The sequence below is a fragment of the Somniosus microcephalus genome, chromosome 14, assembly GCF_052327205.1.
Source record: "Somniosus microcephalus isolate GS21.2 chromosome 14, FLI_Smic_1.0, whole genome shotgun sequence".
Taxonomy (NCBI): Eukaryota; Metazoa; Chordata; class Chondrichthyes; order Squaliformes; family Somniosidae; genus Somniosus; species Somniosus microcephalus.
Genome location: NC_141000.1, coordinates 121,571,883 through 121,586,915, shown reverse-complemented (window position 1 = coordinate 121,586,915; position 15,033 = coordinate 121,571,883). Strand labels below are relative to the sequence as shown.

General features: G+C 48.3%; 1 protein-coding gene across 3 annotated transcripts in view; it reads right to left on the bottom strand.

The window, feature by feature from the left end:
* Nucleotides 1–15,033, bottom strand: part of ncam2a (neural cell adhesion molecule 2a) — a 659,443-nt gene that overhangs the window by 189,664 nt on the left and 454,746 nt on the right. The window contains exon 13 of one of the 3 annotated variants that reach the window (XM_086007256.1): nucleotides 13,452–14,050. The exons of the other annotated variants lie outside the window; for them this stretch is intronic. Coding sequence (XP_085863382.1) covers nucleotides 13,662–14,050 — 389 coding nt within the window. The 3' untranslated portion in view covers nucleotides 13,452–13,661. Of the gene's footprint in view, nucleotides 1–13,451; nucleotides 14,051–15,033 lie in introns of those variants that run through there. 3 annotated transcript variants of the gene reach the window in all.

The following is a 15,033-nucleotide window of genomic DNA, read 5'->3' as shown; positions in this document are numbered from 1 at the left end:
TGCGGCCTTTGACACGGTTGACCATTCCATCCTTCTCCAACGCCTCTCCACCGTCGTCCAGCTGGGTGGGAATGCAGTGATTAAGAAGGCCAATGGAATGTTGGCTTTCATTGCTAGGGGGATAGAATATAAAAATAGGGAGGTATTGCTTCAGTTGTACAAGGTATTGGTGAGACCGCACCAGGAATACTGCGTACAGTTTTGGTGTCCATACTTAAGAAAGGACATACTTGCTCTCGAGTCAGTACAAAGAAGGTTCACTCAGTTAATCCCGGGGATGAGGGGATGGACATATGAGGAGAGGTTGAGTAGATTGGGACTCTACTCATTGGAGTTCAGAAGAATGAGAGGCGATCTTATTGAAACATATAAGATTGTGAAGGGGTTGGATCGGGTGGATGCGGGGAAGATGTTCCCGATGATGGGTGAAACTAGAACTAGGGGGCATAGTCTTAGAATAAGGGGCTGCTCTTTCAAAACTGAGATGAGGAGGAACTACTTCACTCAGAGGGTGGTAGGTCCATGGAATATGCTGCCCCAAAAAGCTGTAGAAGCTACATCATTACATAAATTTAAAACAGAAATAGACAGTTTCCTAGAAGTAAAGGGAATTAAGGGTTACGGGGAGCGGGCAGGAATTTGGACATGAGTCTAGGTTCGGAATGGTCATGGTCCTGTGGGTAGCGGAGCGGGCCCAGGGGCCGTGTAGCCTGATCCTGCTCCTATTTCGTGTGTCTAATTCTGTTAGATTCAGGAGATGGTTCTGTGATAGTGGATTGGCGGTTAGGATCAGATCAGCCATGATCTTATTGAATGGCGGAGCAGGCTCGAGGGGCCGATTGGCCTACTCCTGCTCCTATTTCTTATGTTCTTATGTTCTTATGCACTCGCCTGGTTCCATTCTTATCTATCTAATCGTAGCCAAAGAATCACCTGCAACAGTTTCTCTTCCTGCTCCCGCATCGTTACCTCTGGTGTTCCCCAAGGATCTATCCTTGGGCCCCTCCTATTTCTCATTTACTTGCTGCCCCTTGGCGACATCATCCGAAAGCACAGTGTCAGTTTCCACATGTACGCTGACGACACCCAGCTCTACCTCACCACCACTTCACTTGACCTCTCCATGGTCTCTAAATTGTCAGACTGCTTGTCCGACCTCCAGAAATTTTCTCCAGAGCCATTGTTTTCAGTCCCCGCCACAAACTCTGTTCCCTCGCCACTGACTCCATCCTCTCCCTAACATCTGTCTGAGGCTGAACCACACTGTTCACAACCTTGGTGTCATATTTGACCCTGAAATTAGCTTCTGAACTCATATCCGCAGCATAACTAAGACCGCCTATTTCCACCTTCGTAATATCGCCTGTCTCTGCACTTGCCTCAGCTCATCCACTGCTGAAATTGTAGCAGTCGGCGCAGACTCCATGAATTTTTAGATTATGACCCCTTATTAAAACTGGACAGGCTGCTTGGAGGGGGGAAGCAGTGAAAATCCACTCAAGCTGGAGATGACTCATTCTTATGGAAACGAACTGTCCTTGGGAACAATGGCCGGAGAGGCCCACTCCCAAGTCTTGATTAACAAGGCTGATGACTCATTGTTCTGGTCAAGATGAACTCGTTAAGTTAATTGGCTGGAAGATTGAAATGAGATCAAAAACCATTCAAACCTGGAAGGAAGCTTGAAGACCATTCCCTGAGGCCATGTGTCCATTAAAACCACAGACAGCGGTCTGTGTATTGGAGGGGTATATTAGAGAGCAGTTTGGATAGCTCTCTCTCTCTCCTGCCCTCCCCACAACGGAACATCAAGAGGAGCTGAGCCTTGCTCTTCCAACAGAGACAGACTTTGACTAAGGCTGGGACTTGCATGCCGCAAGGCTGGTACGGAACCAGATAGCCGGGGCGTGCGGGAGGAAGCTGCAAGCAAGATGAAAAGGGCAATCTAGGTGAGCATTGCCAAGCCTGCACACCCACAAGATCACTTAGCTGTGTGACGGGGTGCCTGTATGTTCCTACCAAACCAGAGGAGGTTTAGCGTTGGAAGGGTCCTGTGATAGTTTAGTTCACGGGAGGGTGTTTTTAGGCCATGGTAAGTCAGCACGGCAGTGGCTTGTTGGACAAGTCAGGGTTGTACTGTTTTAAACTGTATTGTTGTGTTCACACCGCTTCTACTGTATGTGAGTGGAGTGGTTTTTGTCAACCTTAATAAACACTGTACGGGTGAGCCCGAAAATGCTGTCCGTGTTAAAATCTGCCCTGAGTAATCCCTATCATCCAGAATTTGTAGTAAGGGGGTTTGCATGCTCACTACGGGAGTGGGGAAAATGCTGGAGTCCATTATAAAAGATGTAATAGCAGAGCACTTGGAAAACAGTGACAGGATCGGACAAAGTCAACATGGATTTATAAAAGGTAAATCATGCTTGACTAATCTACTGGAATTTTTTGAGGATATAACTGGTAGAATAGATAAGGGAGAACCAGTGGATATGGTGTATTTGGACTTTCAGAAGGCTTTCAATAAGGTCCCGCATAAGAGATTAGCGTGCAAAGTTAAAGCACACGGGATTGGGGGTAAGGTACTGTCTTGGATAGAGAACTGGTTGGCAGACAAGAAGCAAAGAGTTGGAATAAACGGGTCTTTTTCCGAGTGGCAGGCAGTGACTAGTGGGGTACCGCAGGGATCGGTGCTAGGACCCCAACTATTCACAATATATATAAATGATCTCGACGAGGGAACTAGATGTAATCTCTCCAAGTTTGCAGATGATACAAAGCTGGGTGGGTGTGTGTGCTGTGAGGAGGATGCAGAGAAACTCCAGTATGATTTGGACAGGTTGGGTGATTGGGCAGATGCATGGCAAATTCAGTATAATGTGGGTAAATGCGAGGTTATCCACTTCGGAGGCAAAAACAGGAAGACAGGTTATTATCTGAATGGCAATAGATTGGGAAAAGGGGAAGTGCAACGAGACCTGGGTGTCCTTGTGCACCAGTCGCTGAAGGTAAGCATGCAGGTGCAGCAGGTGGTTAAGAAGGCAAATGGTAGCACGGTGGCATAGTGGTTAGCACTGTTGCCTCACAGCGCCAGGGACCCAGGTTCAAATCCGGCCTCGGGCGACTGTCTGTGTGGAGTTTGCACATTCTCCCCGTGTTTGCGTGGGTTTCCTCCGGGTGCTCCGGTTTCCTCCCACAGTCCAAAGATGTGCGGGTTAGGTTGATTGGCCATGATAAAAATTGGCCCTTAGTGTTAGGGGGGATTAAATACGTGGTGTTACGGGGTTACGGGGATAGGGCTTGGGTGGGATGGCTGTCGGTGTAGGGACCGGGTGCTAGCGTTTGGATGATCAGCCATGATCTCGTTGAATGGCAGAGCAGGCTCGAAGGGCCGAATGGCATACTCCTGCTCCTATCTTCTATGTTTCTATGTTTCTAAGGTATGTTGGCCTTCATAGCGAGAGGATTCGAGTACAGGAGCAAGGATGTCTTGCTGCAGTTGTACAGGGCCTTGGTGAGACCACACCTTGAGTATTGTGTGCAGTGTTGGTCACCTTATCTGAGGAAGGATGTTCTTGCCATGGAGAGAGTGCAGCGAAGATTCACCAGACTGATACCTGGGAGGGCAGGAATGATGTATGAGGAGAGATTGGGTCGATTAGGCTTATATTCACTAGAGTTTAGAAGAATGAGAAGGGATCTCATTGAAACTTGTAAAATTCTAACAGGACTAGACAGACTAGATGCAGGAAGGATGTTCCCGATGGCGGGTCAGTCCAGAACCAGGGGTCACAATCTAAGGATAAGGGGTAAGCCATTTAGGACAGAGATGAGTGTTGTGTATGTACCTTTAAGAGAATAACTGGTCTCAGACTGCAGTACCGGCAGTGACCACCCCTGTATAAAAGGCGCTAGAGAGCCTCTGTTTGTTAGTTTTCACTATTGACTTCCACCAGTAAAGACTTGTTTGTTTTCACTCCTGCTGGTCCGTGTCTCAATCATTCACGGACTTAACACTGGCGACGAGTAAGAAACGAACTTACCTGCAACTCGGCAGCACCTCAGACGACGTTGTTGAAGGTTGGAGCCAGAAGAAAGAGAAAAAAAAAAATTGAGTCCAAAGAAACTCGAGAAACGGGCGTCGACCGTCAATCATCGGTTTGAAAACTTGCAGGAGAGACTATCAAGAGCCAGGTTCGGTTCACCAGTCTGTGGTTTCCCAGCTAGTCGGGCTGGTGGCAGGTAGTGCTCTGATCCTTCCTGGGCTGCGGCGGGCTGAAGCTCGATCGGGTGGCTTTTCAACGGGGCTGGGCGAGTCGGGAGGCAAAGAGAGAGAGAGAGGGTGGAGCACACAGGGCGCGGCCGGTGCTTCGAAGCCGGGCAGCGTTCAGACCTAAGAAGAGGGAGGGAAGTGTCCCAGAGGGTCCGCTCCACGACGGGAAAATAATAAAAGAAAAAGAATCAATATTTAACGCGCAAGAAACCGTGGAAAGCAGCGCTAACAACAGCGGGGATGAAAGCAAAGCGCGGGAGGTGCCATTTTGTTAAATCGGGGAAGAAGGCAAAGCGCGGGAGGCGCCATTTTAGATTTGCAAGATGCCGAAGACTGGCTGTATCACTGCTTTTGATAATACATTAGAGGACTGGACCACGTATGTGGAAAGAGTCGAGGTATATTTCGAGGCAAACGAAATAGCGGAGGGGAAAAAGGCATTGATATTGCTAAACTTAATGGGCGCTAGAACGTACGGCCTATTGCGGGACCTGATTACTCCAGCCAAACCGAAGGTGAAGAGTTTTAACGAAATTGTTGCTGTCCTACAGGAACACTTAAACCCTGCACCGCTGTTGATAGCAGAAAGATTTAAATTCCACAGGAGAACTCAGCACAAAGATGAGAGCAATGCTGAGTATCTTACGGAACTACGCAAGCTATCAAAGCATTGCCAGTTCGGAGCAGGACTGGCAGATACCCTACGGGACAAATTTCTCTGTGGACTCCTGAGTGAAGGAACACAGAAGAAGTTACTCTCAGAAAAAGAGCTGACGCTAGATAAGGCTTTCAGCGTGGCAGTATCGTATGAAGCAGCAGCCAGGGGAGCTGCAGAAATTCAACAAAAACCACAGGAATACGGCACCCACGAAATGACATGGGGATTTGCAAAATGTTATCGCTGCGGCAGAACTAACCATGACCAGAAGGACTGCTGGTCCAAAGACAAAATATGCAGCCAATGCGGGAAGATTGGACACATTGCACGAGTTTGCAGGTCTGGGAAGAAGACCAGTGACAACAAAAAGGCTACTAAGGAACCGTCAAGAAAGTACAAAAGATGACGGACAGCAGTTCCGAAGACCAGATGAGCGATAGTGAATCCGAGAACAGGAGACTAAGCTGTCTCAAACTTCACAATGTAATCGCAAAAGAGGATCACCGAACCATTTGGGTCACCCTCACGATAGCAGGGTCCCAAGTTAAAATGGAATTGGATACAGGATCAGCGCTACCCGTCATGAATCGACGAGACTACGAGCGGCTATTTTCACACATACCCTTGAGAGAGACATCCATCGTCTTGACGACATATACGGGGCAAAAAGTATACCCCAGAGGAAAAATAAGGGTGCCTGTCGAATACAATGGCAAGAAAATATGGAAATTGTATCTCTACATACTGCCAAATGGTGGACCACCGTTATTGGGACGGGAATGGATCAGGAAGATAAACTTAGATTGGCATTCCATTCATGCAATGACGGTAAAAAAGATGAAGACGTCACTCCTGGACGATTGTCAACAATCTTAACTAACGCCAAAGAGGTATTTCAACAAGAACTGGGCACGCTTAAAGGCGTAACCGCCTAGATAAAAATAGAAGAGAATGCAGTTCCCAAGTTTTTCAAAGCAAGACCGGTACCATATGCAATTTGCCCAGCCGTCGAGGCAGAGCTGGAGAATCTGGAGAAGGCGGGCGTGTTGTCTAAGGTCGACTGGAGCGAGTGGGTGACACCCATCGTTCCTGTCATGAAGAAAATGTTAAGCAATAAGTCCGGAGAGCCAAGGAAGATTCGCATCTGTGGGGATTTCAAGGTGACGGTGAACCCTGTCCTTCACACAGTACAATATCCTCTTCCAAGGATAGAAGACATCTTCGCCTCACTGTCTGGAGGGAAGCGTTTTACAAAAATTGACCTAGCACAAGCATATTTGCAGATGGAGGTTGAAGAGTCCTCTAGGAAGTATCTCATGATAAACACTCACAAAGGTCTTTACCAGTATCATCGATTGGTATTCGGAGTGGCATCAGCTTCGGCGATATGGCAAAGAGCGATGGAACAAGTCCTGCAAGGGGTTCCAGGGACTCAGTGTTACTTGGACGACATCCTTGTAACAGGTGTAGATGACAGTGAACACCTTAACAACCTAGAACAGGTGCTCACTAGATTACGGGAACATGGGCTGCGAGCCAACCGCCCCAAGTGCGAATTTTAAAGAAACAGATATCGTATTGTGGCCACGTGATTGATGAAGAGGGGTTACATAAGTCCTCTGACAAAATTGAAGCGGTTGTTAAGGCCCCAACGCCTGAAAATGTGTCGCAACTGAGGTCATTCCTCGGGTTGGTGAATTACTATCAGAAGTTTTTGCCGAATTTGTCGACAATTCTGCACCCACTGAACGCCCTGCTACGAACGGGGGTAGCATGGAAATGGAACGATGATTGTAAGCATGCTTTTCAGAAGATTAAGGACTTAATCACTTCAAGGGAAGTATTGGCTCACTACAACCCAGCACTGCCAATCAAGCTGGCGTGTGATGCGTCTCCCTACGGCATTGGGGCAGTACTGTCACATAAATTCCTTGATGGTTTAGAGAGGCCGATAGCTTTTGCGTCATGCTCGTTAACTTCTGCCGAGCGTAACTACGCCCAGATTGACAGAGAGGCCCTCAGCCTAGTGTGGGGGGTGAAGAAGTTCAATCACTATCTGCACGGTCAAAAATTTACTCTACTAACCAATCATCAACATCTTGTCTCCATTTTCAACCCTCAGAAGGGCGTACCGATAATGACAGCACAACGGCTGCAGAGATGGTCCCTTTTCCTAGGGGCACACCAATATGACATCGAGTACAAAGGAACTAAACAGCATGGAAATGCTGATGGATTGTCACGCCTACCGTTGCCGACGGTGGAAGAAGAAGACCTTGCAGTGGATCCAATGGAGTTATTCCACTCGACCATAGTCGAATGTCTCCCTGTGACGAATGCAAACATAGAAAAGGAAACACGGAATGACCCGACACTATCATGGGCCTATGATTTAACGGTGAAGGGATGGCCAGCACATGGTGAACCACTGCTGCCAGCATTCTCGCCGAGAAGAGAACAGCTGTCAGTGTGCAGAGGAACCTTGATGTGTGGATCCAGAGTAGTAATTCCACCTAAGTTGACGGATAGAGTACTCAATGAGCTTCATGAGGGTCATCTGGGTGGGGTAAAAATGAAGAACTTAGCCAGAGCGTTTGTGTGGTGGCCGGGAATCGATAGAGAAATCGAAGAGATGACCAAGAGCTGTGCAGGATGCCAGAAGGTCCAAAACGCCCCACCACAAGCTCCTCTGCGTCCATGGGAGTGACCCTCATCTCCATGGCAACGGGTGCACATTGATTTTGCTGGTCCCTTCATGGACTCGATGTTTTTAATTGCGGTGGATGCACATTCAAAGTAGCCAGAGGTAATAAAAATGTCCTCAACCACCACGGAAAAAACTATCACAGTTTTGCGAACCATATTCACCAGGAATGGGCTGCCTGAACAGATTTGCTCTGACAATGGACCACAGTTTGTGTCTGAAGAGTTCCGGAGGTTCTTAAAGAACAATGGCGTTAAGCATTACACATCTGCCCCATATCATCCAGCCACTAATGGATTGGCCGAGAGGTTTGTCCAAACATTCAAGAAGGCTATCAAGGCAATGTGTAATGAAGATATACCCTTACAACACAAGGTGGACAACTTCTTGTTTGCCTACCGGAATGCGACACATGCGGTTACCAACCAAACTCCAGCCATGATGTTCTTCAATCGAAGACTACGATGCCGCTTGGATTTGGTTAAGCCAAACGTCCGAAGAGATGTGGAGAACAGGCAGTTTCAGAATATGAATGAAAGGCCGACCAGCGGTTTTAAGATAGGTCAACCAGTTTTGGCCCGGGACTACCGCACTGAGAAATGGCAGCCAGGAACGATTTGTACACGACAAGGACATCTCATGTAAACCGTGGACGTTGGGGAGAGCATTGTAAGACGCCATGCTGACCAGATTCTAGAGTCACTGGAAAACGTCAACTCCACACCACGATCTGATACACCTGGTAATGAAATTGACGTTCCAATTGCAGCTACCGCAGAACCGGTAATATTGGAAGCAGATGAACCAAACAAAGACATTGATCCCGACGCAACATTGCCCGAAGAACCTGATACCCCAAAGAGGCGTTATCCAGACAGAATCAGGAAGCCTCCTCAAAGACTGAACTTATAATTGCTTAAACTTAACCAATGTATCTAGCAACAGTAATTGTGATTGTAATTCGTTATCATTTAGTTGTTAAATGAATGTTATGTACTGTTTATCTAAAAGGGGAGGAATTGTTGTGTATGTACCTTTAAGAGAATAACTGGTCTCAGACTGCAGTACCGGCAGTGACCACCCCTGTATAAAAGGCGCTAGAGAGCCTCTGTTTGTTAGTTTTCACTATTGACTTCCACCAGTAAAGACTTGTTTGTTTTCACTCTTGCTGGTCCGAGTCTCAATCATTCACAGGCTTAACAATGAGGAGGAATTTCTTCACCCAGAGAGTGGTGAACCTGTGGAATTCTCTACCACACAAGGCAGTTGAGGCCAATTCGTTAAATATATTCAAGAAGGAGTTAGATATATTTCTTAAGGCTAAAGGGATCAAGGGATATGTGGAGAAAACAGGGACAGGGTACAGAATTTGGATGATCAGCCATGATCTCATTAAATGGTGGAACAGGTTCGAGGGGCTGAATGGCCTACTCCTGCTCCGATCTTCTATGTTTACAATAATTGGCGATTGCGGCAGGGGCCATAGGAAATTGGCCACCGCCAAAACCGGTTACAAATCCTCATCCATGCCTTTGTTATCTCTAGACTTGACTATTCCAATGCACTCCTGGCTGGCCTCCCACATTCCACCCTACATAAACGTGAGATCATCCAAAACTTGGCTGCCCATGTTCTAACTCGTACCAAGTCCCGTTCACCCTTCACCCCTGTGCTCGCTGACCTACATTGGCTCCCGGTTAAGCAACGCCTCGATTTCAAAATTCTCATCCTTGTTTTCAAATCCCTCCATGGCCTCGCCCCTCCCTATCTCTGTAATCTCCTCCAGCCCCACAACCTCCTGAGATATCTGCGCTTCTCCAATTCTGCCCTCTTGAACATCCCCTGATTATAATCACTCAACCTTTGGTGGCCGTGCCTTCTGTTGCCCAAGGCCCTAAGCTCGGGAATTCCCTGCCTAAACCTCTCCGCCTTTCTACCTGTTTCCTCCCTTAAGTCGCTCCTTAAAACCTACCTCTTTGACCAAGCTTTTGGTCACCTGCCCTAATTTATCCTTATGTGGCTCGGTGTCAAATTTGTTTGTCTTTTAATACTGCTGTGAAGCACCTTGGGATGTTTTACTACGTTAAATGCGCTATATAAATACAAGTTGTTGTTGCTGTCAAGCCATGTAATGAGGCAGAGAAATAAGTCACGTAGAATGAATGAGGGAAGTGGCCGGCTTAAATAGGATATATGTGTCAGCTTTAAGATTTCTGCAACGGAATGAAGGTCGGAGAAATTCTCTTCTTTGCCCTGGAGATGGCATATCATCCATATTATCCGTTGCAGCGATGAACTTCATTGAGAAGCCTAGCTGAAAGGTCGATGGTGGAGCCTTAGTCCAATGTTGAAAAGAGTTAGAGAGAAGATAAGGTAAACCAAAAAGTAGCGTTTCTTTAAAATTTGGGTTTTAAAGGCCTATGAAATGTTGAAGAAAACAAAGATTGAGGAAGGCAAGGAGGTCCATATTTTGAGGTTCTAGGAAAGAATTTGAGTTGGAGACAGCGTGATATGTCTTGATTTCAACACAGCAGAAATGCAGGCAATAATAAAAATAAAATCAGAAAAAAACACAACCTTCTATGAGACATAGATCCAGAGTTGGATGATATTTCTCTGGTGGAAACCTAAGTGGAAAGTGGAGACATAGCACCAAATGCATCTTACCTTCTTAAGATGCTCTAATGAGCGCTATGCATGTGACAACAGATGGAATTAACAAAAACAGACAGGTGCTCCCTATTCCCCACACCCAAAAAAGGACTACAGGTTATGGTAGAGATGTGCATCAACCCCCCAGATACCTGCAACATAATTCAGTTTTTGGCCAGCGCATCTCTCAGGAAGACAATAGGTTTAGAGGGGATTTGAGGAAAAACTTTTTCACCCAGAGGGTGGTTGGAATCTGGAACTCACTGCCTGAAAGGGTAGTAGAGGCAGGAACCCTCACAACATTTAAGAAGCATTTGGATGAGCACTTGAAATGCCATAGCATACAAGGCTACGGACCAAATGCTGGAAAATGGGATTAGATTAGACAGGGCTTGATGGCCGGCGCAGACGCGATGGGCCGAAGGGCCTCTTTCTGTGCTGTATAACTCTATGACTCTAGGTAGGATGCAAAGGAAAGCAAATGTAAAATGTCTTGACTTGGTCAATCTGTTTTCAAGACAGGCCAAAGAAACATCAGTGATTGGAAACATGAGGAGGCGAGACAAAGGGGTGTAGATGAAATGTAAGGCAATTGTTGTGTATGTACCTTTAAGGGAATAACTGGTCTTAGACTGCAGTACCGGCAGTGACCACCCCTGTATAAAAGGCCCTAGCAGGCTTCTGTAGTTTCAGTTTCAAGCTGCCTCTTGTTCAGTAAAGTACCTGTTAAACTGTTCTCCCGAAGTCCGTGTATGATTGAGGCGCGGACTTTACAGTGGCGACGAGTAAGTTCAAACTCACCTGCAGTGTGGCATCATCTCACGGGGATCTCGCCTGAAAGGAAGGTCCTGGAAGGTCGTAGTCTGAGCAACGGGCATCGACCGAGGGCAACCGCTCAAAGAATCCATCGGTGTTTGGAGAATTGCGGGAGAGACTGTGGTTTCAGCGAATCGTGCTGGTAGCAGGTAGCGCGCTGACCCTTCCGGACTGCGGCGGGCTCAAGCTCGATCGAGCGGCTCTACAAATCGGGCCGCGCAGCGTCGCCGGGAAAAGAAAACAAGAGAGAGAGGGTGGAGCGCACAGGGCGCGGTCGGTGCTCGAGAACAGGACAGCGGAGAGAAACTAAACGGGGGGGAAGGAAAGCGAGACGCGCCGAAGCTGCGGGTCACCGCCATTACCCCGTAGAACGCTAGGAGCAGCGTGGCAGTAAGGGGAAGAAGCAAAAGCGCGGGAGGCGCCATTTTATCCCGTTGGGGAAGAAGCAAAAGCGCGGGAGGCGCCATTTTATTCCATTGGGGAAGAAGCAAAAGCGCGGGAGGCGCCATTTTAAATCGCCCAAGATGCCGAAAAGTGGCAGTATCACTGCTTTCGACAACGAGGTAGAAGACTGGACCACATATGTGGAAAGAATTGAAGTGTACTGCAAGGCAAATGAGGTGGCTGATGGAAAGAGGGCGTCGGTATTATTAAATCTGATGGGTGCGAGTACGTACGGCCTATTGCGGAATTTAATTACCCCAGCTAAACCAATGGAGAAAAGTTTTGAGGAGATTGTTCATATCTTACAGGAACATCTAAGCCCCACACCACTGCTGATAGCAGAAAGATTCAAGTTCCATAAAAGAAACCAGCACAAAGATGAGAGCAATGCTGACTATCTTACGGAACTACGCAAGTTATCAAAGCACTGCCAGTTCGGAGCAGGACTGGCAGACACCTTACGGGATAAGTTTGTCTGCGGGCTCCAGAGTGAAGGAACCCAGAAACGACTACTTTCAAAAAAGGACCTGACGCTAGAACAGGCTTTCAGCGTGGCAGTATCCTACGAAGCAGCAGCACGGGGAGCTGCGGAAATACAACAGAAACCACAAGAATACAGCGCTAACGAAATGGCGTATGGAGCCGAAAAGTGCTATCGCTGCGGCAGAACAACCCATGAGCAGAAGGACTGCTGGTTTAAAGACAAAATATGCAGGCAATGCGGGAAAATGGGGCATATAGCAAGAGTCTGCAGGTCGGGAAAGAAGACCAACACGACAAGAACTACTAAGGAACAGTACAGGAAAGTAAAGAAACTGACAGATAGTAGTTCAGAAGATCAGGAGAGTGATAAGGACTCCGGGAGCAGGCGACTAAGTTGTTTAAAGTTAGACAACGTGATCGCAAAAGAAGATCACCGAACCATTTGGGTCACCCTCATGATAGCAGGGTCCCCAGTGAAGATGGAATTGGACACAGGATCAGCCCTAACTGTCATGAATCGACGAGACTATGAGCGGCTATTCTCACACATACCCTTAAAGGACACGTCCATTGTATTGAAGACATACACGGGGCAAAAGGTCTACCCCAGAGGAAAAATAAGGGTGCCAGTTGAATATAACGGAAAGGAAACACAGAAACTATACATGTATATACTACGAGATGAAGGACCACCACTATTGGGACGTGAATGGATCCGAAGACTACAATTGGATTGGCATTCCATTCTGGCACTAACTGTGACTGACAAAAAAGATGATGACGTCGCACCTGGACGTCTGTCACAAATTCTATCTGACGCGGAAGAGGTGTTCCAACAAGGACTTGGGACTCTAAAAGGAGTAAAGGCAACCATAAAGATTGAGGATAACGCAACCCCAAAATTTTTCAAGGCCAGACCGGTGCCATACACGATACGCCCAGCTGTGGAAGCTGAACTGGAGAGTCTGGAGCGTTCGGGGGTGCTGTCTAAGGTGGACTGGAGCGAGCGGGCCACACCCATCGTTCCTGTAATGAAGAAAGCATTGAGCAGCACGCCTGGGGAGCCAAGGAAGGTTCGCATCTGTGGGGACTTCAAGGTGACTGTGAACCCAGTCCTGCACACAGTACAGTATCCGCTTCCGCGGATAGAAGATATTTTCGCCTCACTATCTGTAGGGAAACGTTTTACAAAGATTGACCTGGCTCAAGCGTATCTACAAATGGAGGTGGAAGAAGCATCTAGGAAATACCTCACGATAAACACTCACAAAGGCCTTTACCAGTACAATCGACTGGTATTTGGGGTAGTATCGGCCCCGGCTATGTGGCAGAGGGCAATGGAACAAGTCCTGCAAGGGATCCTGGGGACCCAGTTGATGTGCCATCGATGACTCAAAGACAAGGAGTTTAAAGGATTCAACTAAGGCTTTTAATCACTAAGAACTTTGCAGGTCTTTACACATCGGGTTCGCCTGCTAGAATGACTCATACAGCTCTTGAGACCTTTATATGGCAAAAGACAGGGACGTAGCCAATACACACAATAGGAAAAAGGGGGCGGTACACACACAATACAAAGCAGGCAAAACACAGGGGTGATGAAGGCATATATTTCATCACATTCACCCCTTCTACAGATTTAGTCTGTCCGGGGGTGTGATGGTCCTTCCTGAACGTCGCAACAGTACCTCGGGTTCCGACCGGGAGTCCGTGGTGCCCTCCTTGGCATACCCATGTGTTGGGGGTGTTGCAGGTACTTCTGGGGGTGGTAAGCCTGGGGGTGGTGGTGGTTCTTCTGGGGGTGGTAGTGATGGGTCGTCATCGTCGTCGCTTTCTGCCGAGGCGAGGTCCTTTATGGACACGGTGTCCTCACGCCCGTCGACGTGCTTGACGTACGCATACTGTGGGTTTGCGTGGAGTAGGTGTACTGCCTCCACGAGTGGATCCGTTTTGTGGCCCCTCACATGCTTTCGTAATGGGACGGTCCCTGGGGTGGAGAGCCACGAGGGTAGGGACACTCCTGAGGTTGATTTACGGGGAAAAACAAACATCTTCTCATGAGGAGTGGTGTTGGTAGCAGTACACAGTAGCGACCTTATCGTGTGGAGCACGTCTGGGAGGACCTCTTGCCAGCGGGAGGTGGGGAGGCCTTTAGACCTTAGTGCTAAGGTGACCGCCTTCCACACTGTCGCGTTCTCCCTCTCCACTTGCCCATTACCCCGGGGGTTATAACTAGTGGTCCGACTCATGGCTATCCCCTTCGACAGCAGGTATTGGCGCAGTTCGTCGCTCATGAACGACGCCCCCCTGTCAGTGTGGATGTAGTTGGGCATGCCGAACGTGCAAAACAGGTTGCCGAGGCACTTGATGACCGTGGCACTGGTCATGTCTGGGCAGGGGTAGGTGAATGGGAAGCGGGAGCACTCGTCCACAATGTTGAGAAAGTACACATTGCGGTCGGTGGAGGGGAGTGGTCCCTTGAAATCTAAGCTCAGGCGCTCGAATGGCCGTGTAGCTTTGATCAGGTGGGCTCGGTCGGGCCTGAAAAAACGGGGCTTGCATTCCGCACAGGTGCGGCAGTCCCTGGTCATAGACCGGACCTCCTCGATAGAATAGGGCAGGTTACGGGATTTTATAAAGTGGAACAGCCGGGTGACCCCCGGGTGGCAGAGGCCATTGTGGAGGCCCTGTAGCCTGTCCCCCTGGATGGTGGCACACATCCCTCGTGATAGGGCGTCGGGGGATTCGTTGAGGGCCCCCAGCCTATATATTATATTGTACTCAAACGTGGAGAGTTCGATCCGCCACCTGAGAATTTTGTCGTTCTTGATCTTCCCCCTCTGTTTGGTGTTAAACATGAAGGCTACCGACCGCTGGTCGGTAAGCAGGGTGAAGCGTTTGCCGACTAGGTAGTGCCTCCAGTGCCGCACTGCCTCCACTATGGCCTGGGCCTCCTTCTCTACCGAGGAGTGCCTGATCTCGGGCCCTTGGAGGGTTCTTGAG